At 49.4% G+C, this 26,328-nt stretch overlaps 2 protein-coding genes, 1 long non-coding RNA gene and 1 other non-coding gene across 5 annotated transcripts in view; 2 read left to right on the top strand and 2 right to left on the bottom strand.

The window, feature by feature from the left end:
- The window catches only part of LOC150047987 (uncharacterized), a 34,208-nt gene extending 9,424 nt beyond the window's left edge, over positions 1-24,784 (top strand). The window contains exons 2-3 of the long non-coding RNA XR_016539320.1: positions 22,598-22,808; positions 23,939-24,784. This is a non-coding gene — a long non-coding RNA (uncharacterized LOC150047987). The remainder of the gene's footprint in view (positions 1-22,597; positions 22,809-23,938) is intronic.
- LOC150047989 (pre-mRNA-splicing factor ATP-dependent RNA helicase DHX16) lies at positions 390-17,377 on the top strand. 2 transcript variants are annotated; one of them, XM_090356145.1, is made up of 20 exons: positions 391-752; positions 3,478-3,725; positions 4,047-4,209; positions 4,461-4,517; positions 7,627-7,881; positions 8,011-8,214; positions 8,298-8,489; positions 9,341-9,451; positions 9,621-9,736; positions 10,450-10,660; positions 10,813-10,911; positions 11,023-11,175; positions 13,132-13,272; positions 13,479-13,641; positions 13,734-13,852; positions 13,960-14,027; positions 15,139-15,301; positions 15,403-15,564; positions 15,723-15,899; positions 17,146-17,377. In XM_090356145.1, the coding sequence occupies exons 1-20, from the start codon at positions 546-548 to the stop codon at positions 17,272-17,274; spliced, it is 3,138 nt and encodes a 1,045-aa protein (XP_090212271.1). In that variant the 5' UTR covers positions 391-545; the 3' UTR covers positions 17,275-17,377. The 2 variants fall into 2 exon arrangements, with proteins under 2 accessions (XP_090212272.1, XP_090212271.1); XM_090356146.1 differs by lacking the exon at positions 4,461-4,517 and having other exon boundaries at positions 390-752.
- Positions 16,047-16,150, bottom strand: LOC150047990 (U6 spliceosomal RNA). Its single transcript, XR_016539360.1, has one exon. It is a non-coding gene; the product is annotated as a U6 spliceosomal RNA (small nuclear RNA).
- Positions 17,359-19,626, bottom strand: LOC150047988 (uncharacterized protein C6orf136 homolog). Its single transcript, XM_090356455.1, has 5 exons — positions 19,496-19,626; positions 18,978-19,066; positions 18,227-18,251; positions 17,742-17,831; positions 17,359-17,692 (listed from the first exon to the last, which is right to left on the bottom strand). Exons 1-5 carry the CDS (start codon positions 19,538-19,540, stop codon positions 17,579-17,581), a joined length of 363 nt encoding a protein of 120 aa, XP_090212581.1. The 5' UTR covers positions 19,541-19,626; the 3' UTR covers positions 17,359-17,578.
- Positions 24,785-26,328: the final 1,544 nt, after the last annotated feature.

The raw sequence follows: 26,328 nt of genomic DNA, 5'->3' as shown, positions 1-26,328 counted from the left end.
TTGATTGATAGCATTCTCAGACCTCCATCTCACAATCTTGACAACCTTCTCAGTATCTGCGGCTTCAGATACAAATCCACTTTGCCAAATTTTTATTTATATATACACATACACACACACAAACAAAACCATATTTTCGAATAAAACATTCTATAAAACATTTAACGTAATATGAATATATACAACATAATAAAACATATATATATATTTTTTTAAGAGTCAAGGTCTCCCCATTCTGTTAAATCAATGACTGCCCAGCATCCACGTACTGACCATTAGGGGGCGACCGAGAGGTCCCATACGAACGGAAGTGAAAACGTATTGCCTCAAACGAGATTCGGCGAGACTTGGACTCTGTCGGCCACCGTCGCGCTTTAGTCAAGAACGGGGCATTTGTTTCCGGGCTCGAGCGGCGCGGAAGACGGTTCGTGGGACGGTTTAAATCCCACCTGAGAGGCAGCTCGGCTGCAGAGCCAAAGCTCCGAGCTTCGGCCGCCGCGGCTCGGCGGGCTGCGCGGCCGGGAGCCGAGAGCGCGCGTGCGGCCATGGCGGCGCCGGCGGAGCTGGAGCGCTGGGTGCAGGAGGAGCTGCACTCGGTGCTGGGGCTGAGCCAGCGGCACGTCGCGCGGTTCCTCATCGCCAACGCGCAGCGCTTCGCCTCCCCCGAGGAGTTCCTGCAGCGCCTGGAAGACACCGACACGCTGGACCTCAGCGGGCCCGCGCGGGACTTCGCCCTCCGGCTGTGGCACAAGGTGTGCGGGGCGGGCGCGGCGGGGCGGCGGGGCGGCGCCCTGTGAACCGTCGGCAGCGTCTCCCGTCCTCCCTCCGTCGTCGAGGCACCGCTCTGACCTGCCCCAGCTCCTCCGCGTCACGGGAAGGGCGCACGCGTAGTGCCCGGGGTGAGGACGGAAAGGGGACGGGCCCGCCTCGGCGGTCCACGGGCCGGGACTGGGATGGCCGCGGGGGCCGGGGCTCCGGAGTGGGGAGTGGGCGAGGGGGAGCTCAGCGAGGCCCAGGCCCCGGTGCCCCGCCTGCAGACACGCACGCCGGCCCGCGCCTGTGCGGTGTGGGGCTTGACCCGGGGAGCCAGGCCCAGGCCGGGCTTCGTGAAGTGCTGGTTTTGTTGTTCCGCCCTTCACCGAGCCCTTTCCTGCAAGGCCCTTCCTAAATTGCACATTTGAATTCATAGCGTAAAAGTTGTTTCTGTGTTTCTTCCCTCGTCCTCCTCCTCTCCCAATTCTCCCCTTTTTTTCCTCTCTCTCTCCTCCTTTCCTCTTCCTCCTCCTCCTCCTCTTCCTCCTTCTCCTTCTGCTCCTTCCTATTCCTCTTGGTGGTACTGAGAGTTGGACTCAGGGCTTGTACTTGCTAAGCTAATGCTCTACCACATGAGCCCCTGCTTCTACTTTTCTAACAAGTTTCCAAATGATTGCTGGTGGTCCCCGAACGACAAGTCAAATAACCAGTCTCTAGAGGGTGTGTTAGAAACTCTGTGGGAGAGCTGAGGAAGGGAGAGTAGAGATCAAGGAAAGCTTCTCCCCAAAGACCTGGAATCTGTCAGGATGAGACTGGGGAAAATGTAGGTATAAAGGTAGGCTGAGGCCTGGGAATGTGACCTAGTGATAGAATGCTTGCCCAGCATACAGGAAGCCCTGGGTTTGATTCCTCAGTGACTACACAGAGAAAGCTGAAAGTGGTGCTACCAGTGGTAGAGTGTTGAAGTACAGGAGCCAGGCACCAATAGCTCACACCTGTAATTGTAGCTTTTCCAGAGGCTGAGATGTGAGGATAAGGTTCAAACCAGCCTGAGCACAAAAGTTTGTGAGACTCTTATCTCAAGGTTAGCACTCTGGAGCTGAAGAGGTCAGGGACAGTGCCCAGGCCCAGAGCTGAAGTCCTAGGACTAGCAAACAAAAACAAACACGACCCCCAAAAGGTCTGGGCTTCCTTGTCTTCATATTCCTTCTGCCCAGCAAGTGCTCAGTAAGCATAGACTCTGAATAAAAGTGTACATATGAAAATGACCCTATATGATGCTTAATGAGAAATGAGGTGAACAATGTTATAGAAGGAACTTGGATCTCACTGGCAGGGCACTTGCCTAGCATGTGTGAGGCCCTGGGTTGAATCCTCAAGACTGAAATAAATAAAAAGAGCAGCTGGGTGCTGCTGGCTTATGGTATATAATCCTAGCTACTCAGGAAACTGAGATCTGAGGATTGCAGTTCAAAGCCATCCTGGGAGAAAAAGTCTATGGGACTTTTGTCTCCAGTTAACCACCAGTGGGGTCAGTGACCTTGGACCTGCACAATTGAGTACACAAGGATGTAAGCCGTTTTCATGATTTTGGGCTGTGTCAGTTGCTTCTCATTTAACCTATTTGAGACTAGATGGCTGTTTTGTACAAATGTAACTCCTGGCAGTGTCCTGGTTTAAAGAAAGGTATTTAAGGTTGGAACTTGAAATTAACAGTGCTACAGTCTTAAGCTCACCTTAAGCTGGAGTCTTGGGCTGCGAACTTAGGCTGTAGTCCTCCCAGCCCATCTTTTTCGTCTTCTTCTTTTCCCAGGCTTCAGCCCCAAGGCTGCCGGCTAGCTCTGGCAGATCACAGTCAAAGCCAGTCTGGGCATGAAAGTCTGTGACTCTTATCTCCATTTGACCACCAGAAAACTGGAAGTGATGCTGTGGGTCAAGTGGTAGAGCACTAGCCTTGAGCTGAAGAGCTAAGGGATAGGGCCATTGCCCAGACCCAGGGTTCAAGCCCCACAACTGACATTAAATAAATAAATATGTATAACACCAAAAGTAAGTGCCATGAGCCTAAGGACACTATATGTCTGTTAACTAGGTTGTCCCAGGAGTCTGGTTCTAAGCCATGCATATGAAGGGTTTTATGTAGGAATGGCTTACTCATTGGGAAGAACAGAGCTATGCAAAATGTTCATGAGGTCAGAGATTTTTTTTTTGCCAGGGCGGTGGAGAGGGAGGTCGGTCATGGGGCTTGAACTCAGTGCCTGGATGCTGACCCTATGCTCTTTAGCCCAAATCTAGTCCCCTACCACTTGGAGCCACAGTGCCACTTCTGCTTTTCTGGAGGGTAATTGGAGTTAAGAGTCTCAGACTTTGGTGTCCTGGCTGGTTTTGAACTGTAATCCTCATATCTCAGCCTCCTAGTAGCTGGGATTACAGGCGTGAGCCACCGGTGCCCACCTGAGGGCGGAGATTTTTGTCCCTTCTTTATTTCTGTATTCATGGTCCTGTGCATGGGACAGGCTTCAGTAAATGTCTTTTACGCATCAGTAGATGACTAAAAGGAAGCTTAGCATGTAAGGGGTCCTTGTCCAATCTGATGAAGTCAAGTAGCAGAGACTGAAGGCTGACTTAATATGACTTATTTCCTTCTTTACATTAGAAACAGAGCTTTGTGGGGGGCCAAGATCAGGAGTTGTTCATACACCGCATTGTCTCCTTTATTGGCAGGTACCACGGAAGCCGGTGGTAGAAAAGCCAGCTAGGGTGGCAGAGCGAGAGGCTCGAGCCCTGCTAGAGAAGAACAGATCTTACAAGTTGTTGGAAGACAGTGAAGAGAGCAGTGAGGAAACTGTGAATGAGAGTAAGAGCAGCCTCCAGAAAAAGCGTAAAAAGCGGAAGCATCTCAGGAAGAAACACTATGATGAGGAGGAGGAAGAAGAGGAAGACATTTCTGAAAAAAGGAAAAGGAAGACAGGGTAAGTGAAAAACTTGGGGAAAAAGGATGGAGCAATGGATGATGGGAAACTCTCCCTCTCTCCTTCTGTCATGGGACTTGAACTCTTGGCCCTGGCACTGCCCCTGAGCTCTTCAGCTCCAGGCTATTGCCCTCCCTCTTGAGCCACAGCGCCACTTCCAGTTTTCCAGTGGTTGATTGGAGATGAGTCTCATGGTCTTCAGTGGCCAGGCTGGCTTTGAACCGTGATCCTCAGCCTCCCGAGTAGCTAGGACTGCAGGTGAGAGCCACCACGCCCAGCTCTTTTGGAAACTCTTATTTGATGCTGTGGTCGGGTCTGCAGGGAGAATGAAGAGCAGACAAAGAAAGCAGAATCAGAGGACGAGTGGGAGCGGACAGAACGAGAGCGCCTTCAGGACCTGGAAGAACGTGATGCCTTTGCGCAGCGAGTTCGTCAGCGGGACAAAGATCGGACGCGCAATGTCCTGGAGCGCTCAGACAAGAAGGTACGAGCCGCTTGTTCTGTCCTGTCCATTCCAAAGTCCTGACTGTAGAGACAGTGACCTCCAGGAGTGTGTTACTCTGTGGTGCGAGGACCCCTGCAGGCCTCCTGGCAAAGGTGACTGTGTGTACAACACATCGATGCCTCACTGAGAGGAGTACAATGTCTACCATGTTTGGGACTCTAAGAGGAAATGGCCATGGGTGTGAGGGCTTTTTTGCCTCATGCCCCTCTCCACTCTTGGTTTCTTCTCAGGCTTATGAAGAGGCTCAGAAGCGCCTCAAGATGGCTGAAGAAGACCGGAAAGCCATGGTGAGTCCCAGGGGTAAGGAACCTGAGATCAGAAAACAAAAGGAAGGACTGCATGATGGTTGGCCATAAGGAAGGGTAGGCAGAGGAGGTGCAGTAAGGATGCTGGTGGATGGGCAGGCCTCTAGAGGACAGACCTGATTGACAGGACGCACTGAGACAAGACTTGAGTGGTAGAGGGGAGAAAACCACCACACACACTCTCTGATCTACATACATTATACATCAGGAAGTGAAATGTGACTTTTTTTGTCCAGGACTTAATGAGATCTTAGGCAGCTAGAATCTTCTGCAAGGGGTGCCTGGAGGATCAGGATGGCTATCTACCACCCAGAGCATGCTGACCAACCACTCAGCTTAGACATGCTGTCTATAAATACCCTCTTCCCACCTATGTTGGTGTTCCCTGTGGTTTTCTGATCTCCTTGAGGTGGTGGTCTTGTGAGAAGGGACAGAGCCCGTTGACTCATGAACTTGGCTTTTCCTTTTTTGGGTCATGGGCTTGAACTCACTCTGGTAGTGACCAGCTCAAGGCTACCACCCTACCTGTGGAGTTACAGCCCCACTTCCCGTTTTCTAGTGGTTAATTGGAGATAAGAGTCTCACAGTCTTTTAGTACCCGGGCTGGCTTTAAACGATGAGTCTCAGATCTCAACCTCCTGATTAACTAAGATTACAGGCATCAGCCACTGCACCTGGCTATGAACTTGGCTTTTTTTGATGTGAAATTCAGGTAGAGTAGGCAATTTCCCAAACACTTGATTCCATAGGTCACACTTAAATTTCTGGAAAGAATTTTTATTTCCGGGTGGTAATGGAATTTGACTTAGACGTATTGCACTTGCTAGAAAGGTGTTTCACCACTTGAGCCATACTTCTAGCCATGGTTTTGCTGGGTACTTTCTGTTGTTGTTGTTTTGTTTTATTTTGCCAGTCATGGGGCTTGAATTCAGGACCTTGCTACTGTCTGTCTTTGAGATTGTTTTGCTGTAATTGAGAAAATTCTGCCACTTGTGCCACAGAAGCACTTCCAGTTTTTTCTGTTTATGTGGTATGAGGAATGAACCCAGAATTTCATGCATGCTAGGTAAGCACTCTAGCACTGAGCCACAACCCCAGTTCCATTAGTTTTTTGTTTGTTTTTGCCAGTCCTGGGGCTTGAACTCAGTGCCTGGGCACTGTCCTTGTGTATTTTCTCAGGGCTAGCACTCTACCACTTGAGCCTCAGCACCACTTCCTGCTTTTTGCTATGTATATGGTACCAAGGAATCGAACCCGGGTCTTCGTGCATGCTAGGCAAGCACTCTACTGCTAGGCAAGCACTCTACCACTAGGCCAAACTCCCGGCCCCGCCCTTATATTTTTTAAAGAGAGCTTCTTGCTATAACTTATACTAGCCTATAACTCAAAATCATCTTGGAATTACAGACATGCCCCACCATATCCAGTTTAAATGGTTATCTCTCACCTTATCTCACCTCTCACCTATCACCTATGAGGTTGAAGGTGCTTTATTGTGGTAATCAGAGTAGATTATAAGCAAACTCTATTTTAAATTTTCATAGGAAACACAATGTAGTAACTAAATAGAAAAGTAGAAAACAGAAACAGTACTTTCTGACTGTGGAGCATTGGTTGGCTTTGTTTCACAGCAGGGAGGTTTTCCCAGTCGCATGAGAGACAAGAAGGTGGATCATGGCTGGAGTTACCAGGGCCCTGGGAAACCTGGGTCAAAAACCAGGTGACCAAAGCATAGGGAGAGGTTAATCCTAGAAAGCCATATGCCCATCATATGAAAATTCACCCAGGTGCTGGTGGCTCATGCCTATAATCCTAGCTACTCAGGAGGCTGACATCAGAGGATCACGGTTTGAAGTTGGCTCAGGCTGGAAAGTCTGAGATTCTTATCTCCAGTTAACCACCAGAAAACCAGAAAAGGCACTGTGGCTGTGGTGGTAGAGTGCTAGCCTTAAGCACAGATTCCCAGAGACAGTGCCCAGGCCTTGAATTCAAGCCCCAAGACCAGGGAAAGAAAAAAAGCAACAAGAGACCCGGAGTCTGGCCTAGTGGTAGAGTGCTTGCCTAGCACGCATGGAAACCTTGGTTCAATTTCTTGGTACCACACAGACAGAAAGTGCACCACACAGACAGAAAGTGCACCACACAGAAGTGGTGCTGTGCCTCAAGTGTTAGAGCTCTAACTAGCCTTGAGAAAACCCAAGGACAGTGCTCAGGCCCTGAGTTCGAGGCCCAGGATTGGCAAAAGAAAGAAAAAGTGCTGAGCATGGTGGCTCACACCTGTAATCCTAGCTACTCAGGAGGCTGACATCTGAATAAGGTTCAAAGGCAGCCCGGGCACAAAAGGACCCAAGAGTCTCATCTCCAGTTAACCTCTAAAAAACGAGAAGTGGGGCTTGGCTCAAGGGTAGGGAGGTGGCCTTGAGCTGAAGAGCTCAGGTACAGTTCCTAGGCCAAGTTCAAGCCCCATGACCCACACAGAAATTAATAAAAACCAAAAACAAAAAGAAAACCTTTTTCCTCTGCTCTAGTTCCAATATATATATACATGACTATTATATTTCTATACACACATATGTCTGTATATATATCTGCATATAGAAGCACATATTTTTCTATAAAAACATGTATGTATAGGTGTGTATGTGTGTATATATGTTTATCTGTTAATTCCTCCTACCCAAGCTGCAGCCATTGAGTTCAAGACAATAGCTGAGGCTGAGTACTACTGTCACCCTAGAGATTTCTGTCCTTGTCTCAGTGATTGGCAGTGTGTGATCTGTGCTTTTGAATGGTTGGTAAGTCTGTTTTCCCCTTAATAATACTTTGAATAAACTAGTAAGTGAGAAGTGAGTAATTGCCTTGATACATCCATCCTGACAAGAGATTACTAGCGTGCATGAGATGTGTCCAGAAGAAGATGGCTTCCAGCTCAGTACTGCTTCTGGAAGGCAGTGTGCAGGGTCAGTGCTAAGAGGCCAGCCTTGGCCTGCATTAGAGGGCATGGTTCAGAGCAGGGCGCAAGCTTGCATACTTGGGGTGGGTAGGGTAAGGTGTTCCTGCCACTAGGATGGACTGCCCCTTCCTTCCATAGGTCCCTGAGCTGCGGAAGAAATCCCGCCGAGAGTACCTGGCCAAGCGGGAGCGAGAGAAGCTGGAGGACTTGGAAGCAGAGCTGGCTGATGAGGAGTTCCTCTTTGGAGATGTGGAGCTCAGCCGCCATGAACGCCGGGAGCTCAAATACAAGCGGCGAGTGCGGGATCTGGCCCGCGAATACCGGGCAGCTGGTGAGCAAGAGAAGCTGGAGGCCACCAACCGCTACCACATGCCCAAGGAGACCAGGGGACAGGTGAGCTGAAACATTCACAGGATGGAGCGTGCCTTGGCTCCTCCACGAGGAGAGGTAGTGATGAGAGGAGGCGCTGGGCACAGAAGGCCACCCCTGTTTTCTGGTGTTTACCTGTGGCTCTTTCCATAGCCAGCGCGAGCTGTGGACCTCGTGGAAGAGGAATCGAGCGCTCCTGGGGAAGAGCAGCGGCGATGGGAGGAGGCCCGGCTTGGGGCGGCATCACTGAAATTTGGGGCTCGAGATGCTGCCTCCCAGGAGCAGAAGTATCAGCTAGTGCTGGAGGAGGAGGAGACCATCGAGTTTGTCTGTGCCACTCAGCTGCAGGGTGATGAGGTAAGAGGGAAACCAGGACAATAGGAGGACGACCCCCCACCCCAAGCTAGCCTGTCGCTCATAGCCCTCCTTTTCTTCCTTAGGAGCCTTCAGCTCGCCCTCCATCAGTACAGGCCCAGCAGAAGGAGTCGATCCAGGCTGTCCGTCGCAGCCTCCCTGTGTTCCCGTTCCGAGAGGAGCTCTTGGCTGCCATCGCTAATCACCAAGTCCTCATCATTGAAGGGGAGACCGGCTCAGGGAAGACCACCCAGATCCCACAGTACCTGTTTGAGGAGGTTAGTCACCACAGCCTCCTGTCCAGGGCATTAGGGCTCACAGTCCTGTTCAAGCTCTGTTTTATAACTGAAGGGTTGTTCACCTGTCTTTTCTACTCGATCTTGTGGCTCTTGAGAAGAAAGATCATCTTTGCATCTCCTCTCATGGTAGGCGTTCACTACACTCAGGGGGAAAGGCCTAGGAGACAGATGGAATGGGCTGCATGCAGGTCAGGGTTGTCTTCATATTTCATCCCAGCATGGCCTCCTGGGTACCAGAGAACAAGGAGTTAAAGGGCTTGTGTCCTGTGCATTGTACCCTTTTTTTTTGCCACGCAGGGGCGTCATGGAGCTTGAACTCAACCTTGGTACTATCCCTGAGCTCTTTAGCTTAAGGCTACTGCCCTACTCTTGAGCCAAGCCCCACTTCCTGTTTTCTAGAGGTTAATTGGAGATGAGACTCTCTGGCCCTTTTGTGCCCGGGCTGGCTTTAGACCTTGAGCCTCAGATCTCAGCTTCCTGAGTAGCTAGAATTACAGGAGTGAGCCACCACGCCCCTTGTGTTGTACCTTTTTTGTTCCCCATTGTTTCTGGGCTTGCCTTAGCTGATCTGTCCCTTTCTAGCTCAGAGTTAGCAAAACCCAGACCTTGATGACGACCAAAATGGTTAGCTGCAGACCCAAATGACTGCAGGGCTGGCTAAGCACCTCTTTGGGTCCTGTCTCTTGTCCTGTTTGCCTGTCTTTCTCCTTTTCAGCCTTTCTCTTCTCTCCTTTTCCCTAACCTTCCTGGGTTTTGTATCTTCTTTGAAATGTGGCTGTCTCTAGGAGGCATATTTAGTTAGCAGTTACTTTTTCTCTTTTGTCTTTCAGGGCTACACAAAGAATGGTATGAAAATCGCCTGCACCCAGCCCCGCAGAGTGGCAGCCATGAGTGTGGCCGCCAGAGTGGCCCGGGAGATGGGTGTAAAACTTGGGAATGAGGTGAGCTATGGGAATTCAGGGGCGAAAGGATCTGCTAGGGTGGGAGACTCAGTCCTCATTGCCCTTGGGTCCCACCCCTGGGAGTATGCTTTGTACCCTGTCCCCTGTCCTCACGTTCCCCTCAGGGGACATAAGTTCACTCTCAGTTGCCAATGATCCTTGTCACCAGGTGGGTTACAGCATCCGCTTTGAGGACTGTACATCGGAGCGAACAGTCCTCCGCTACATGACCGACGGGATGCTTCTCCGGGAGTTCCTCTCTGAACCCGACCTCGCCAGCTACAGGTACACGCAGAGGTCTGATCTGGACTTCTTCCTACTCAGCTGTCCTCTCCTCCTTCATCCTTTAATCTTCTCCCCTTCCACGTAACCATTGCCTTCTGAGCATCCCATCCAGTCTTGATTCCGTTGTTGAAATAGTCCTCTAACTGACTGTAGGTCTGGCAGAGTGGTACTGTGAAGACTGGAATTCTTTGAGACCAAAGGATATGAAGGGCTATTAGACAGAAAAGCCTCAGGCCTTGTGCCAGGTGACTCAGTGGACTCTGGAACCTGAGGGATTAAGATTACAGGGTGGCACATCAGTTCTACACCACAAGCAAACTCTTGATGGACTCAAAGATGTCTGAGTTATCCCAACCCTGGCTTCCCACCTCTGTATCCTGGCCACTTTTGTCTGTGTTCATGAGTCCTTTGCTTCTGTTTTCACCCTTTTTCTTTCTTTTTTTTCCCCCTACCCCTAGTCCTGGGGCTTAAACTCAGGGTACTGTCCCTGAACCTGTCTCTGTTCAAGGCTAGCACTCTACCACTTGAGCCACAGCGCCGCTTTCAGCTTTTTCTGTGTATGTGGTACTGAGGAATCAAATCCAGAACTTGATGTATGCTAGGCAAGCTCTCTACCCCTAGGCCATACTCCCAGCCCCGCTCCTTTTCTTATAGGAGGCCTGGTATTGAGTTCCAGATCTCCTCCATCAATGCTGCTCCCATTCCTTCCCCAGCGTGGTGATGGTGGATGAAGCTCATGAACGGACCCTGCACACAGACATTCTCTTTGGGCTGATCAAGGATGTGGCTCGCTTCCGGCCTGAGCTCAAGGTCCTGGTAGCTTCTGCCACACTGGACACTGCTCGGTTTTCTGCCTTCTTTGATGATGCCCCTGTCTTTCGAATCCCTGGCCGCAGGTTTCCAGTTGATATCTTCTATACCAAGGTGCATACTTGGGAAGGATGGATTTAAGTGGGAGGCAGAGAAGCTGGGGCCTTTGGGAGGGGAATTGTGGGAAAATGTATGCTGAGTTGGGAGAAGGGAAATTTGTCTATGCCGTGGACCCTCCCCCCCAGCTCTGTCCTCTTCCTCCCCAGGCTCCAGAGGCTGACTACCTGGAAGCCTGTGTTGTGTCTGTGCTGCAGATCCATGTGACACAGCCCCCTGGGGACATCCTGGTGTTCCTGACTGGACAGGTGTGTGTGCTATAGTGGGAAGGGGCTAGTATATCCCTAGGGAAGACGACAGGGCAGGGTGTGGGTCTCCATGACTTTGGGATAGCTGATGCTCTTGTACCCCACATCTAGGAGGAAATTGAGGCTGCTTGCGAGATGCTCCAGGATCGCTGCCGCCGACTGGGCTCCAAAATCCGGGAGCTCCTGGTGCTGCCCATTTATGCCAACCTGCCCTCTGACATGCAGGCCCGAATCTTCCAGCCCACACCTCCTGGGGCCCGAAAGGTCAGTTGAAAAAATCTCCACTACTTTTTTTTGGTCTGTCATGTGGCTTGATGTCAGGGTGTGAGCACTGCCCCCTGGTACCTTCTGCTCAAGGCTAGCACTGTACCACTTGGAGCCACACATTATGTCCAAGAAACCCCCACTCTTTCCCCCCTCCACTGTGCACAGGGTGGGTGGTGGAGCACAGGCCTGTGCTGGGCACTCGTGCAGATGCGGCTGAGGAGCAGCCAGGTCCTCTTCCAGGCTGTAGGAAGAGGAATGTGATGGACACTGAGACTAAGTACACAAACCAGGTGTGACACCACAAAGGTTGAGGGGATGGGAAGCCCTTAGTATGCTGGGAGGTAGAATATGAAATGGAACTTGGAGAAACCAAAGGGAAGATACCAGAGGGAGGCCTGAGGTGTGCTGGAGGTGAGAGTGTGAGCCTCATGAAGGCTCATTAGAATAACAGTGGCCCAAGACCATCCACTGTGCGCTGAGATGCAGGGGACTTTGCTTTTGGCAGAGTGGCAACTAAAGGATTGTAAAGTGGGTTTGGGGTGAGCGCAGTGGTGGAGTACTTGCCTAGCATGTCCCTCATGTTGGAGGGTCTGGCTCCTGTCCCTAACACTGCAACAACAACAACAGTCAACAAAGGGATGAGTAACACAAAGTCTAGCCTAGCCTCAGAACTTGTATCCTGATAGGAGGAAATCGTGCACAAGCTTTTTTTGTTTGTTTGTTTGTTTGTTTTTGTCAGTCCCGAGGCTTAAACTCAGGGCCTCAGTCCTGTCCTTGGGCTTTCTCAAGGCTGGCACTCTACCCTTGGGCCACAGCACCACTTTTGGCTTTCTCTGTGTATGTTGGGACCAAGCAATGAAACCAGGGCTAGGCAAGCAGTCTACCACTTGGCCACACTTGCAGCCCCAGAAAGCTTCTCTGATGAGGAGAAGGTGAGGAAGACAAAAAGAGAAAGGAGTCAGGCTGCTGCCCGGGAGAAGAGCTCTTTAGAAGGAACAGTAAGGAGCAAAAGTGCTAGAGGAGGTTGGAAAGGCAGCTGGGGCTTAGGGCCTTACTAGTTAAGGTTCTTGGATTGACTTTTTTTTTTGGGGGGGGGGGGGGGCGCTGTCCCTGAACTCTTCAGCTTAAGTCTACTGCCCTACCCTTGAGCCAAGCCCCACTTCCTGTTTTCTAGAGGTTAATTAGAGATAAGAATCTCAGGTCCTTTTGTGCCCGGGCTGGCTTTGAACTCTGCTTCTCAGATCTCAGCCTCCTGAGTAGCTAGGATTACAGGTGTGAGCCACTGCACACAGCTTTGGATTGACTTTTGCAGTGAGGAAGCTGGCAGTGATGTGACAGGTTTCTACGGTAAATGACCACTGTGGCCAGACACTGGTAGCTCATACTCCTGCCTACTCAGGAGGCTAAGTTCCAAAGGACTATGGTTCAAAGCCAGCACATGCAGAAAAGTTCAATAGACCCCTTCTCCATAGTCAACAAATCAGGGCTAGAGGTGTGGCTGATGTGGTAGAATGCAGGTCTAGCAAGTATAAGGTTCTGAGGTCAACTCTCAGTATCACCCCTGGGCTAGGGAAAAAGGGACCGTTCAGATGTCCAATGAACCCTTGGAATAGAAGCCAGGATGTGGCTGTAGGGAGGCTGTTCCAGGAAGCGGTATGTGAGGGTGAATATGGAAGTGGTAGCAAGGAGGATGGGGACAAGAACCTGCACACCACTATCGCCCATCTCTGGAAGAAGAGCCTGGTGTACTCTCCATTTTCTTCCTGCACTGCGTCCCTGCTGACCCCATTTGTCTTACCTGTTTGCCGGTCTTCTCACCTTCTGGTCTTAGTCATTAATTCCTCTGCCTCCCCCCGACACACACTGCCCTTGATTCTCCACTCCCAGCTTTCCAAGATTATTCTTCCTGAGTAGCCAGTGGGGGTTGGATTGATCCCATGTGCTTGTCCTCAGGTGGTTGTGGCAACCAACATTGCAGAGACTTCACTGACCATCGAGGGCATCATTTATGTACTGGATCCCGGGTTCTGTAAGCAGAAGAGCTACAATCCCCGCACAGGCATGGAGTCGCTCACTGTCACACCCTGCAGCAAGGTCAGCCTTGGTCACCATGGGGTACCATGGGGTAGGGAAAGGCAGAATTGTCCCCTCAGGGGACAACTCAGAAGCAATGAGGGTAGCCCCACTTAGGGGAGAGGAGAAGAGCAGTTTGCATCCTCAGATTTCTTGCCTAAATACTGCCTTTTCCTCTGTCTTCCCTGACCCCATGATCAGCCAGCCTACCTGTCCTTACTTTCCAGGCCTCAGCCAATCAGCGTGCTGGGCGAGCAGGTCGAGTGGCTGCAGGGAAGTGCTTCCGCCTGTACACAGCCTGGGCCTATCAGCATGAGCTGGAAGAGACCACAGTGCCTGAGATCCAGAGGACCAGCCTGGGCAATGTTGTGCTGCTGCTTAAGAGCTTAGGTGAGTGGGTTTCAAGGTACTCTGGAGAGGCAGGGAAGGGGTGAGCTCCCTGGCCTGTATGTTGGGTCTTTATCCTTCACGTCTTTCTCCAGGGATCCATGACCTGGTGCACTTTGACTTCCTGGACCCTCCGCCATATGAGACCCTGTTGCTGGCTTTGGAACAACTGTACGCTCTAGGAGCCCTCAATCACCTTGGAGAGCTCACCACGGTGAGGTGGCTGGGTGGCAAGGGCTGCGAGTGGATAAAGTGAGAGACCCCTGTTGAATGAAGCAGGGAAACTGCGGGAAGACTCACCTATCTCTTTGTTCTTCTTAGACTGGTCGAAAGATGGCAGAGCTGCCTGTGGACCCCATGCTATCTAAAATGATCTTGGCCTCTGAGAAGTAAGTCTTCTGCCGTTCCCAACCCCAGAGATGCTGCTCTGACTCAGGGGTCATCTCTTCCTCTTTTTCTCTTCTTGATCGTATTGTCCTTTAGCAAATAACAAGGTGTTTAAAACTCTCATTGTCCCCCTCCAAAATCTATTGTATGAAATACCATCACAGACATGTGCCAGTGGATTGGACATGTAATCCTAACTTCTCAGGAGGCTGAGATCTGAGGATTGTGGTTTGAGGACAGTCCAGGGAAGAAAAGTCAGCAAAAGCTTTATCTGGAACTGACTGCAGGTGTGACTTAAGTGGTAGTGTGCTAGCCAGGAGTAAGCATGCCAATCAAGAGACCAAGGCCCTGAGTTCAAGCCACAGTGCAAAACAAAAAAAACCACAAATAAAATATCAACACGATGTGCTCTTGATCATAATATTAAGTGGATAAGGTTGACAACACAGAAAATCCTGGGCTGGGAATGGAGGTGGAAGATTTCCTTCTGTAAGAGGTAGGGAGATAGGGCTGCTCTTCCTGCTTGCTCATTCCTGAGGTTTCAGGCTGGAACATGTAGATGTTGTAGCTGTGTGACTCCCTCTTTAAAGCCATTCCTCTACTGTGGTTGTCAACTCTCCCCAGGGCACACACCATACCTTTCTACAAAGCACCTTCAGAAGTCCCCAGTGCTGGGTCGGGAGCATGACCTAGTGGTAGAGTGCTCGCCTAGCATGCATGAAGCCCTGGGTTCAATTCCTTGGTACTAGATACACAGAAAAAGCCAGAAGTGGTGCCATGGCTCAAGTAGTAGAGTACTAGCCTTGAGAAAGCCCAAGGAAATGTGCCCAGGCCCTGAGTTCAAGCCCTGGGACTGAAAAACAACACAAAAGTCCCCAGTGCTTTTCCTGGCCCTGCCTCAGGTGCCATTATCCTATATAACAGGATGGTTACACTATGGCTCCCCACTCATCCCTACAAAGCTGCTGCTGCCACCACCAAAACAAATTCCCTGGGGGATTTGTAGCCACTGTCCTAACTAGCTCTTCCACGTAAGACTCCACCAGTGATCACTCTCAGTGTGTGCCTCTTCTTAGGTGCCGTGCTTTGAACTGTCGTTCTTTTCCTGTTCAGGTACAGCTGCTCAGAGGAGATCCTGACAGTGGCCGCCATGCTTTCTGTCAACAACTCCATCTTCTACCGGCCTAAGGACAAGGTTGTCCATGCTGACAATGCCCGTGTCAACTTCTTCCTCCCTGGTGGAGACCACCTGGTTCTGCTAAACGTGTATACACAGGTCAGTGGCTTGCGTGAGTGGGAATGTGGGGACGTGGGAGACTGTGGTCCTCTGGTATACTGAAGGAGCCTTCACTTTTCTTTTGAACCCTCTGTGTCTAGTGGGCTGAGAGTGGCTACTCCTCCCAGTGGTGCTATGAGAACTTCGTGCAGTTCAGATCCATGCGCCGAGCCCGGGACGTGCGGGAACAGCTGGAAGGGCTCTTGGAGCGTGTGGAAGTTGGGCTGAGCTCCTGCCAGGGGGACTACATCCGGGTCCGCAAGGTCAGTGTTTCTTCACTCTTCTGCCGTCTGCCCAGAACCCCCAGAGGATTACAGGTGTGAGCCAACACACCCGGCTTCCTTTGTATTTCTCTTAGCCTTAAATGAGGGTCCTCCCTGCCTGTCTGACTCCATTGACTTTCTTCTTGCCTGCTCCCTAGGCCATCACTTCTGGTTACTTTTACCACATAGCACGGCTGACACGTAGTGGCTACAGAACAGTGAAGCAACAGCAGACAGTGTTCATTCATCCCAACTCCTCCCTCTTTGAACAGCAGCCGCCCCGCTGGTTGCTTTACCATGAACTTGTCTTTACCACCAAGGAGTTCATGAGACAGGTAAGGCATTATTATTTGCCCAAGTAGGGGGAGATTGTGTGGGGAGATGGGATGCTGACAAGCTAAGAACCAAGATTCGTGTTTCTGGGACTAGTACAGAAAAATACACTGTTTTCATTTAGGATCAGATGGAAAAACTTTTTTAAACAAAATATGGAACACTTGATGAATTTGCCTGTAATCCTTATACAGAGGCCATAGTGATCTCTCCATTGATCCAATTTTAATATCTGTGCTAGAGAAGCAAGCATGACCATTAACTTTTCTTTTACATTATTCTCATTTATTTCAACCCTACAAACATATGTAAAGTATTCCAATGACATCAATTCTTAATTTCACTTTGTAGCTCCTCAAAGCTTGCTTCCAAGCTGGGCGCTAGGGGCTGACACCTCTAATCCTAGCTGTTAAGGAGGCTAAGATGCGACCTTTGAACATCAAAGCCAGTTTCCTGGAACAATAAAGTTTCAGTGTGACTCATATATCAGCTAAGCACTCAAAAAATCAGAAGTAGAGCTACAGCTCAATGGGTAGAGCCCTAGCTTTGAGCACAAAGACACCACCTATGCCAAGTTGAAGCTCCACAACCAACCACAAAGCTGGCTTCCCCATTCATACCTGCCCTCCTTCATTTCCTGGGCAGAGGACACACAAGCCACCTTCTATTATGAGTTTTCAGGCTCAGCTGCCCTAGGGGTTCCAAAAGACATTCTCTCTGTCTCTCTCTCTCTCTTTTGGCCAATTCTGGGGCTTGAACTCAGGGCCTGGGCACTGTCCCTGAGCTTTTTTGCTCAAGGATAGTACTCTACCTCTTGAGCCACAGCCCCACTTCTGGCTTTGTCTGTGTATGTGGTGTTGAGGAATCGAACCCAGAACTTCATGCATGCTAGGCCACAATCCCAGCCCCCAAAAGACATCATTTCTAACAAGTGGCTTGGTGTATTCTAGCATCTGAGAACTGTAACTCATATTCAATGACACTTAAATGTGTGTTAATGTGTTTAAACATTTCAGTGTTTGAGGTATTTGGATTACGATGGTAAGTAAAGCAGATGGGGGTCTGTCCTCGAGGATCTTTTCATTTCAGTTTGTTCTTAGAGTAGCTTACTTGATATTTTGAATGTAAAGCTGTATCTGTGCTTTAGGTATGTAACCCAGCCAGTACCTTTTCCCAGCCCTGCACTCAATGGGAAATGAACCTGGTAGACCCACACACTTGGGATTACTGATCTTTTCTCTCTTCTAGGTGTTGGAGATCGAGAGCAGTTGGCTTTTGGAAGTAGCTCCCCACTACTACAAGGCCAAGGAGGTCGAAGATCCCCACACAAAGAAAATGCCAAAAAAAATAGGCAAGACACGCGAAGAACTGGGCTAGAGAAAAGGACAAATGGAAAGGAACACAAACAGATCTTGATACCAGCACTTTTTCTTTCTGTACATTGTTTAATACCTGTTAAATAAAATTATTTTTGAGTAAAGCTTGTGTGAACTTTTGGGATGCACAGAAAGTGACATCTGAAGTTCCATCTCATACCATCACGTAACTATTATTTACAAGTCAAGTTACACAGCATGAGATGGGAAGGAAAGGGGAGGCAACTGGCTCTGCAGATCTTTGCTGTCTCCACCTCCTCTTGTGCGTAGCGAAGTTTTCAGTGCAATTCCACCCAAGTTCTGGATCAGGCTTTGGGACACAGGTTTAAGCTGGGCTCGGGCTCTGACAGCCCCAGAGTCACCAGAGCTCCCACTAGCAGCTTCTTCACAGGTGATGGAGGTGAATGTGAAGGCATCATCTGCAGAGAGAATAATGAAGTGAAGACCCCACCCAGCTCCAGAACTTACTTTGTCTAAGTGATGTCGGCAAATGAGGCCACTGGAATTCAGGTGGAAGGTGGAGAAGGCATGGTAGGTCCCGGCAAAGGAAGAGACTTTCTAAAGGAGAAGCTACTGTCCAAATGCTTAATTAAAGGAATTTTTTTGGTCACTTGTAGAGCTTGAACTTGGGGCCTACATGCTGTCCCTGGGCCTGTCTGTGTTCAAGGATGCTTTACAGTGCCACTTCTGGTTTTGTTTTTGTATTCCTGGGTCATGGGGCTTGAGCTCTACCTGGGTGCTGTTCCTGACTTCTTCAGCTCAGAGCCAAACCCCATTTCCCATTATCTAGAGGTTCATTGTAGATAAGAGTCTCAAGTCCTTTTGGTCCAGGGCTGGCTTTGAACCATGATCCTCAGATCTCAGCCTCCAAGTAAATAAGGTAAATAGGATTACAGGTGTGAGAGATAAGTCTTACAAGGAATTTTCTGCCTGGACTGGCCTCAAACCCTTACTCTCATATCACAGCCTCCTGAGTAACTAGGATTACAGGCATGAGCCACCAGAACCCAGCTTCAAGCATCTAGAGAATGGTAGGTCCCACTAGTTCACCCAGTGCTGCCTTTGACTTTAATCATCTTACCTCAACCTCTTACAATCCTATCCTGCCAAGTTTGACCACCTAGGGAATCTTAAAAATCCCAACACTCAGGGCCAGAGTTTGTCCTAGTGGTAGAGTAATTGCCTAGCATGCACAAAGACCAGGGCTCGATCCCTTGGTACCACACACAGAAAAGCTAGACGTAGTGCTGTTGCTCCAGTGGTAGAAGTGTAGCCTTGTAAAGCCCAAGAACAGTGCTCAGGCCCTGAATTCAAGCTCCAGAACTGGGGCACACACACACAAATTAGCAGGATCAAAAAAAAACATACTGGGGCCGGGAGTTTGGCCTAGTGGTAGACTGCTTGCCTAGCATGCATGAAGACCCGGGTTCAATTCCTCGGCACCATGTACATAGAAAAATCAGAAGTGGCCCTGTGGCTCAAGTGGTAGAATACTAGCCTTGAACAAAAGCTCAGGGATAGTGTGCAGGCCCTAAGTTCAAGCCCTGGGAAGAGGGGTGAGAGGGTGGAGGGGTGTGTGTGACTAGTGGATACCACACTGGCTTCTGTTCAAAGAAGGGGAAGAACTTGTTTGAGAAGCAGCCTAGAACCTTGTGGGGGGAAAAGGGACTAGCGTACAGCACCTCCCCCTTGCCCGATTCTCACTTGGTTCGAATGTTGAGGATCCCATTGATGAACTCCACATCTGATGAGTAGAGAGAGTAGTCGTGGGAGTGAAGCAAGAGACTGGGGAGCTGGGGGAAGAAGATGGCGTCGACTCAGTGGGAAAGAAAGCATGCTGTTAGGTCTTAAGCTTACTGCGTTTTTTTATTGTTTTTTGAGAGGCGGCCTAACTATGTAGCTCAATCTGGCCTTGAACTCCTTCCGCATCTTACTCCCTCAGCCTCTGAAGTGGTGGTGTGGCCTCTGCCACCATACACCAAGCCCAGCCTTTTACTTTTCTATTTGTAGGGCTCAGCCCCCTCCAAGGGCAGTGCCATCTGATCCTGTGCTTACCCTTCCTCAGTCCAGATGAAAGAGCATCTTCTTCCTCTGGACTGTGTTTAAGGGACTGTTGTATATCTGCCTTCTGGTCTAAGAAGGAAATCAGGTCTCCAACCTCTCTTCAATGATTGCCTACATCCTTTCTCACTACAGACGAAGGCCACTTGGAACAGACTTACCTCTTGTCTTAATTTCTCATACATCACGGCCAGGTGCTCTTGCATCCTGGGATCTCCTGAAGGCGTGGCAGGGGAGGGCTGGGCAGCTCCAGGGGCTTGGAAAGGTATCAAAGCCCCAGGAGGTCCCTCAAAAAGGCTCCTAAGCCCATCCAGGCATCCACTGTGCAATTCAGGTCCTGGCTCCTCCACCCCCTTTTCCGGAGGGAGAGCCACCCATGGTGAGTTGAGGGTCAGGGTAGGAGAGAGAGGAAGAGAGGGAATTTGGGAAGAACACAGGATTGGAGGACGTGGGGGTAGAGGGGACCAGAAAAGAGAAGATGGACAAGTGTCTTAAGTGGTAGAGCACTAGCCTTGAGCAAAAGAAGCTCAGAAGGGGAGAGAGAGGGAGAGGAAAAGAAAAGAAAAAAGGAATTTAAAGGCTTGGTTAATGGGAAGAACGGGTCAGTTTCACTGCGTAGGGTGACCGGAAGGGATAACCATGGCGATGTCCCAAGCAGAGGGAACAGTCAGTGCCACAGCCCTCAGGTGAAAGTGCACCTGAGGGCTGGCTGTGCAACTGTGACCTGGCATGGCCAGAACTGGGGAAGACACGGAGGTCAAGGAGAGTGGAGACTGGCATAGTAGTAGGAGGGCCCTTTAGGCTTTAACCAGGCTCTGGCTTTTGCTCCAAGTGAGATGAAGAGCCTAGGAGTGACACATCCAGTCCCTGCTTTCCATAGGGACCCTCGCATCATATCCCAGACAGCCCCCAGAACCAGCGGGCAGCCACAGTCCTCACACCCCAGCCCCACGCCTTCCTTAACACTAGCCCAGAAGATCCTGTGGGCCTCTCCAGATAGTTCACAGGGAATCCTCCTATTTGTCTATTGCTAATCCCAGAGTTAATCCCGCTGTGTCATTCCCACCCCCCTCCCCACAGTGCCTTAAGAAGGCAGAGGGGAAGGTGGAAGGCTCAGGGAATGGCTAGGCTCACCTGCTTTTGGTACAGCCTTTTTAGGCGGCAGGATTTTTGACATCTGCACCCCCTCTCTTGCCCTCTGTGTTGCCATCCTTTCCATCCTAGCCCTAGTTTTTTTTTGTTGTTATTTTGGTCAATTATGGAGCTTGAACTCCACAACTGGGTCTGGATGCCAATCCCTGAGCCTCTTTCTGCTCAAGGCTAGTGCTCTACCACTTGAGTCACAGCACTACTTCTGGCTTTTGCTGTTTATGTAGTACTGAGGAATTGAACCCAGGGCTTCATGCATGCTAGGCAAGCACTCTACCATAAAGCCACATTCCCAGCCCTTGATTTCTTTACTTTGTGGGGATTTTCTTTTTGCCAAAGTTTGAACTCAGAGCCTTAAGCTTCCTCTGGGCTGGCACCCTACCACTTGAGCCACACCTCTAACCCAACTTTTTACTGGTTAGTTGGAAATGGAGTCTTGAATTTTTCTGCCCAGGCTGGCTTCAAACCAACCATCTCAACCACTTGAGTAGCTGTGGTTACAGAAGTGAGCCACCAGTGACCAACTCTTTGCTTTGTTTTGTTTTCTAAGATATTTTATTAGCATATATTAGTTATAAAGAGTGGGTTTCCTTGTGACATTTCCATACATAGGTACAATGTACCCCTTTGACAGCTCCCATCTCTCTTCCTTATCTCTACTTTTTTTTTTTTGCTAGTCCTGGGGCTTGAGCTTGAACTCAGAACCTGGCCATTGTCCCTGAGCTTCTTTTGCTACCATTTGAGCCACAGTGCCACTTCCAGCTTTTTCTGTTTATGTGTTACTAAGGAATCAAACCAGGGCTTCATGAGTGCTAAGCACTCTACCACCAAGCCACATTCCCAGCCCCTCCCTCTTAGAGCAGTTTCAATAGATTTATTGTACCATTCAAACACTTGGGTGTGTTCACCCTTGTTCATTCTCTCCATTCCTCCCTCTCCCTTACTCCCTCCTGCTGATTACCTATCCCCCCACAAAGTCTGCTTCTCTCTCTCTCTCTCTCTCTCTCTCTTTCTCTCTTTCTCTCTCGCTCTTGCTGTCTCTCTTTCTCTCTCTCTGTGCTGGTATTGTCCTTTAGCTTTTTGTACAAGGCTAGGATTCTACCACTTGAGCCACAGCTCTGCTTCCAGCTTTTTGCTGGTTAAATGAAGAGAACAGCCTCATAGCCCTTCCTGCCTGGACTGGCTTTAAACCACAATTCTCAGATCTCAGCTTCCTAAGTGGCTAAGATTACAGGCCAAGAGTGAGCTATTCATGAATATATGAATAACCCTTCTATTGCTCTCTCTTCCTCCCACCCCTCTATTATATCAGTAAGGTTCTTCATGTTTGGTTTTTATTTTTGGATGTGGGACTTGAACTCTGGGCTTGGGTGCTGTCCCTGAGCTCTTCATTCAAAGCTACCGCCCTACCCTTGGAACCACACTGCCACTTCCAGTTTTCTGGTGGTTTATTGGAGATAGAAGTCTCTCAGACTTTAGTGGCTGGGCTGGCTTTGAACCACTATCCTCAGATCTCAGCCTCCTGAGTGGCTAGGATTACAGGTGTTAGCCACCGCACCTGGCTACAATTTCTGTTTTCTTAATGGTTGAGTGATATTCCATTTGTTGACTGTGTATATATCGTATTTTCTTTATCCATTTATGCATTATTGGTCACCTCAGCTGACCCGGATATTGTGCACCAGGCCTGTTGTGTTTTTCTGTTGTTTTGTTTTTTGTTTTTTTGTCGGTCATGGTCTTGATCTCTGGGCCTGGGCGCTTTCCCTGAGTTCTTTAGCTCTATGCTATAGCCCTACCCCTTGATCCACATCCCCACTTCCCGTTTTTTAGAGGTTAATTGGAGATAAGTGTCTCAGATCCTTTTGTGTCCAGGCTGGCTTTGAACTCTGCTTCTCAGATCTCAGCCTCCTGAGTAGCTAGGATTACAGGTGTGAGCTGTTGGAGGGTTTTGTTTGTTTTTTGTTTGTTTTTATTGGGACATATGATTGATGAAGGACAAGGGGGGATCTAGGATTGAAGAGTCTTACTGGAAGTAAAGCTGAGTGGATGGAGAGGTGCCTAAGTCCACCTCTAACTCCTCGCTCCCACCTGTTTCTTCTTCTCCTCCACCTCAGCTCAAGATCTCCTTCAGCGAGACTGCTCTGGAGACCACGTACCAGTACACCTCGGAGAGTTCGGTACTGGAGGAGCTGGGTCCGGAGCCTGAGCCCCCCAGTTCCTCCAGCCCCCCAGAGGCCCAGCCTGACGACGAAGAGGATGAGGAGGAACTGCTGCTCCTGCAGAGGGAGCTCCAGGGCGGGCTGCGCACCAAGGCCCTAATTGTGGGTAAGTGGAGGAATGCTGACCCGAGGGCGCCCCCTGGTGTTACAGAATTAAGGGTGTGTGCTGGCATTGTAAGTGGGCTTTGACCTCAGACCTCAGCTGCTCCTTTAACCAATGGGAAAAATTAAATACACATCAGATTGTAAAACCATAGCTCTTACCTAGTACTTCATTTTAAGCATTGTGATTAAAAATGTAAGAATTAAGCCATCATTAAAAAATGTAACCATTAAGCCAGGCCCCATGACCCACCAAAAATAAATAAATAGTAAGAGATCAGGCAGGCTTGAGTTTAAATTCTAGCTTGTATCTTGTGTGTAAGAACAGAACACATCTAATTAATCTGGTCAGAATTTGTCACTCATGAAGGGAGGTTAATAAAAACTATACCCAGGGCGGGGGTGATTGCTCAATGTTAGATTGTTTTCCTACAATGCTTGAGGCCTGTGTTCAATACTCAGCAATACAGTAGTAGTAGGAGGAAGAGGAATAATAAATATCCCTTGCAATGTGAGAGGATTGTGAAACACCTAGAATTCTAGTTAGATATTATATTACCCAGCCTCTCCCAGGATTATTGTGAGGTTACAGGTATAATGCCTAGGGCTGGGAATGTGGCTTAGTGGTAGAGTGCTTGCCTGGTATTCATGAAGCCCTGGGTTCAAGTCCTCCATGCTACATAAACAGAAAGAGCCAGAAGTGGTGCTATGACTCAGGTGGTAGAGTGCTAGCCTTGAGCCCAAGAAGTTCAGGGACAGTGCCCAGGCCCTGAGTTCAAGGCTCAGGACTGGCAACACACGCGCGCGCGCGCGCGCATACACACACACACACACACACACACACACACACACACGAATTTCTAGCCAGGTGGTAGTGGTGGTGGCTCCTGCCTGTAATCCTAGCTACTTAGGAAGCTGAGATCAAAGCAATCCAGGGCAAGCAATGTGATCCTCAGCTAAGCAGCAAAAAGTCCAAAGTGCAGCCATGGCTCAAGTAGTAGAATGCTAGTTTTGCAGGTGCACCCCAAGACTTGGAAGACAGAATAGCACTTCCTGTGTGCCAAGTGCCTTTAGTTCTGGGAGTGGGAAGAAGGCACTCATCCATTCTCTCTCCTGATCACTCCTCTCTTGCAGATGAGTCCTGCCGGCGGTGACCCATCTTCCAACCATGGGGACATACCTCACTCTTTTCCCTCAACTGAGGATCCTGGAGCCCAGACATTTCAGAGCAGACAAACCCTGAAAATGAGCCTGGCAAGAAAAGGGCAGCCAACATCTTCCAGCTTGCTAGTCCTATTCCATTTCTGGAAGCAGAGCCAACTGTCCAATTTCTAACTCACCCCTGGGTCCCTGGTGGGGTCAGACAGGCTGGAGCATCCATAGGACGTCCAGGAGTGAGCACCAAGAACTCAGCTGGGGTGGAGATGGGGTCACTCCTCCCCACACTGTCCTCTGACTCTGCAGTACTCACTGGGGACCCTGCGGTTTAACCATCACCCAGGAGGGCCTAAATCCTACTGCAGATACAAGTACATCTCCCTATCCTCACCACTCCTTCCCTAGGCCACCACTCCTTTGTTAACAGCTCCTGCCTCTTGTCTGGACCACAGCCTGGTTTACAAATCCCACCAACTCCTGGGCCCCATTGCCAAAGTCCCAGGTTTACAAGCCACGCCCACTTGCCATCCATGTGGGATCCTCTCCCTTCTCCCTTCCATTTGTCTCTAGCAGTCACATAGTGGCTTCCTCCAGTTTTGTTCAGTATTAATGGGTCTCAGTTTTCTCCAAGAGGGAAGGCTGGGAATCCCAACTTTGTACCCCCATGAGTTATTTAATTCTGTTCTTCTTAATGGTTCACAACTGAAATGAACTACAGTTGTGTGGAAGAACTAAGGAGACGCCTCAGTGCCCCCCTCCCCCATTGCTCCTGCTTGCCTATTGTTTTTTAACTTTCCATAATAAAATTTGACATTGTTCCAACTCTCTTGCTGTTCCTCCTTGGGGGGGGGGAAAAACACTGCATGTGAGGGGAGACTGATGGCTAAGGGAAGGAAAATCTCATTAAGGGAAGGAAAAGCCAAGGTTCAGTTTTGATTTATAGAAAAGGATCTGGGAAGCTAAGCGCTGGTGGCTTATGCTTGTAATCCTAGCTATTCAGGAGGCTAAGATCTGAGGATCACAGTTTGAAGGGAACCCAAGCAGGAAAGGCCATGAGACTTATCTCCAATTAACCATCAGAAAATCAGAAGTGGAGCTATGGCACAAAGTAGTGGAGTGCTAGTCTTGAGTGAAAAAGCTCAGGGACAGAACCAGGTCCTGAGGGCAAAGCTCACACTGACACCATTAGGTTCTGAGAAGCTGTGCATGGTTTCATGAAGGATGGCAAAGCCAGGAGGAAGGGCAGCTGAAGTAGTGACTAGACTGGAAATGCAGTGGGTAAGGAAGAGACTATTGCTTGAGTTACTGCAGAATCTCCATACCTGCCAACTCATAGACAACATTATCTCTAGAATGAATGAGTCGATGAAATAAGCTAAACAGAAGCAGATATCAGCTGGGTCGTGGTGGCTCAAGTCTATAATCCAGACTACTCAGGAGGTTGAGACCTGAGGGATCCCAGTTTGAAGCCAGCCTGGGCAGAAAAGTCCCCGTGAGAGTCTCTAATTAAAAAAAAAAAAAAAAAAAAAGTTTGGGCCAAGAGTTTGGCCTAGGGGTAGGGTGCTTGCCTAGCATGCACGAAGACCCAGGTTCGATTCCTCAGTACCACATACATAGAAAAAAGCCAGAACTGGTGCTGAGGCTCAAGTGGAAGAGCTCTAACCTTGAGAAAGTCCAAGGACAGCCCTGAGTTCAAGTCAAAGACCAGAAAAAAAATTCAGAGTGAAGAACTGTAGCTAAAAATAGCTAAAGCTAGTCTGAATCCATCTTGTTAAAACTACCTCCATCTTGTAGACAGCTGGGAGATGACTTCCCCTAATCCCTTCTCAAAGGTTTACAAAGTGCCTTAAACTATTTGCTCAGAGACTTAGTGGAGACATCGGGAATTCATCCCGAGTCAGCAGCTGGGCTTCACAACTGTTTACAGTTAATAAAGTAGCTAAGGGGTTAAGGAGTCCATCAATGTAAGGGTTAATTAACTATAATATTGTGAAAGTGGAGATTCCCCAGACTTGCTTGTTCTTTTTTTTTTTTTTTTGCCAGTCCTGGGCTTGAGCCATTTCTGGCTTTTTCTAAGTATGTGGTACCAAGGAATTGAACCCGGGTCTTCGTGCATGCTAGGCAAGCACTCTACCACTAGGCCAAACTCCCGGCCCCCAGACTTGCTTGTTCTGTACCATAAAAACTGTGCTGATTCTGTGCTCAGGGCCTCCAAGTGTCACTGGCTTTCATGGGCGCGGAGGACCAAGCTCGAGCTTGCTAATAAACGGCTCTTTGCATCTTGCATTGGTCTTGGTCTCTGGTGGACTTTCAGGGTGATCTCAAACTTAGGGTACAGCAAGAGAATACTTTTTGCTAAAGAGTTC

The sequence above is a fragment of the Megascapheus bottae genome, chromosome 22, assembly GCF_031878675.1.
Source record: "Megascapheus bottae isolate mThoBot1 chromosome 22, mThoBot2.hap1, whole genome shotgun sequence".
In the NCBI taxonomy this organism is placed as follows: Eukaryota; Metazoa; Chordata; class Mammalia; order Rodentia; family Geomyidae; genus Megascapheus; species Megascapheus bottae.
This window is presented reverse-complemented; position numbering and strand designations above follow the sequence as displayed.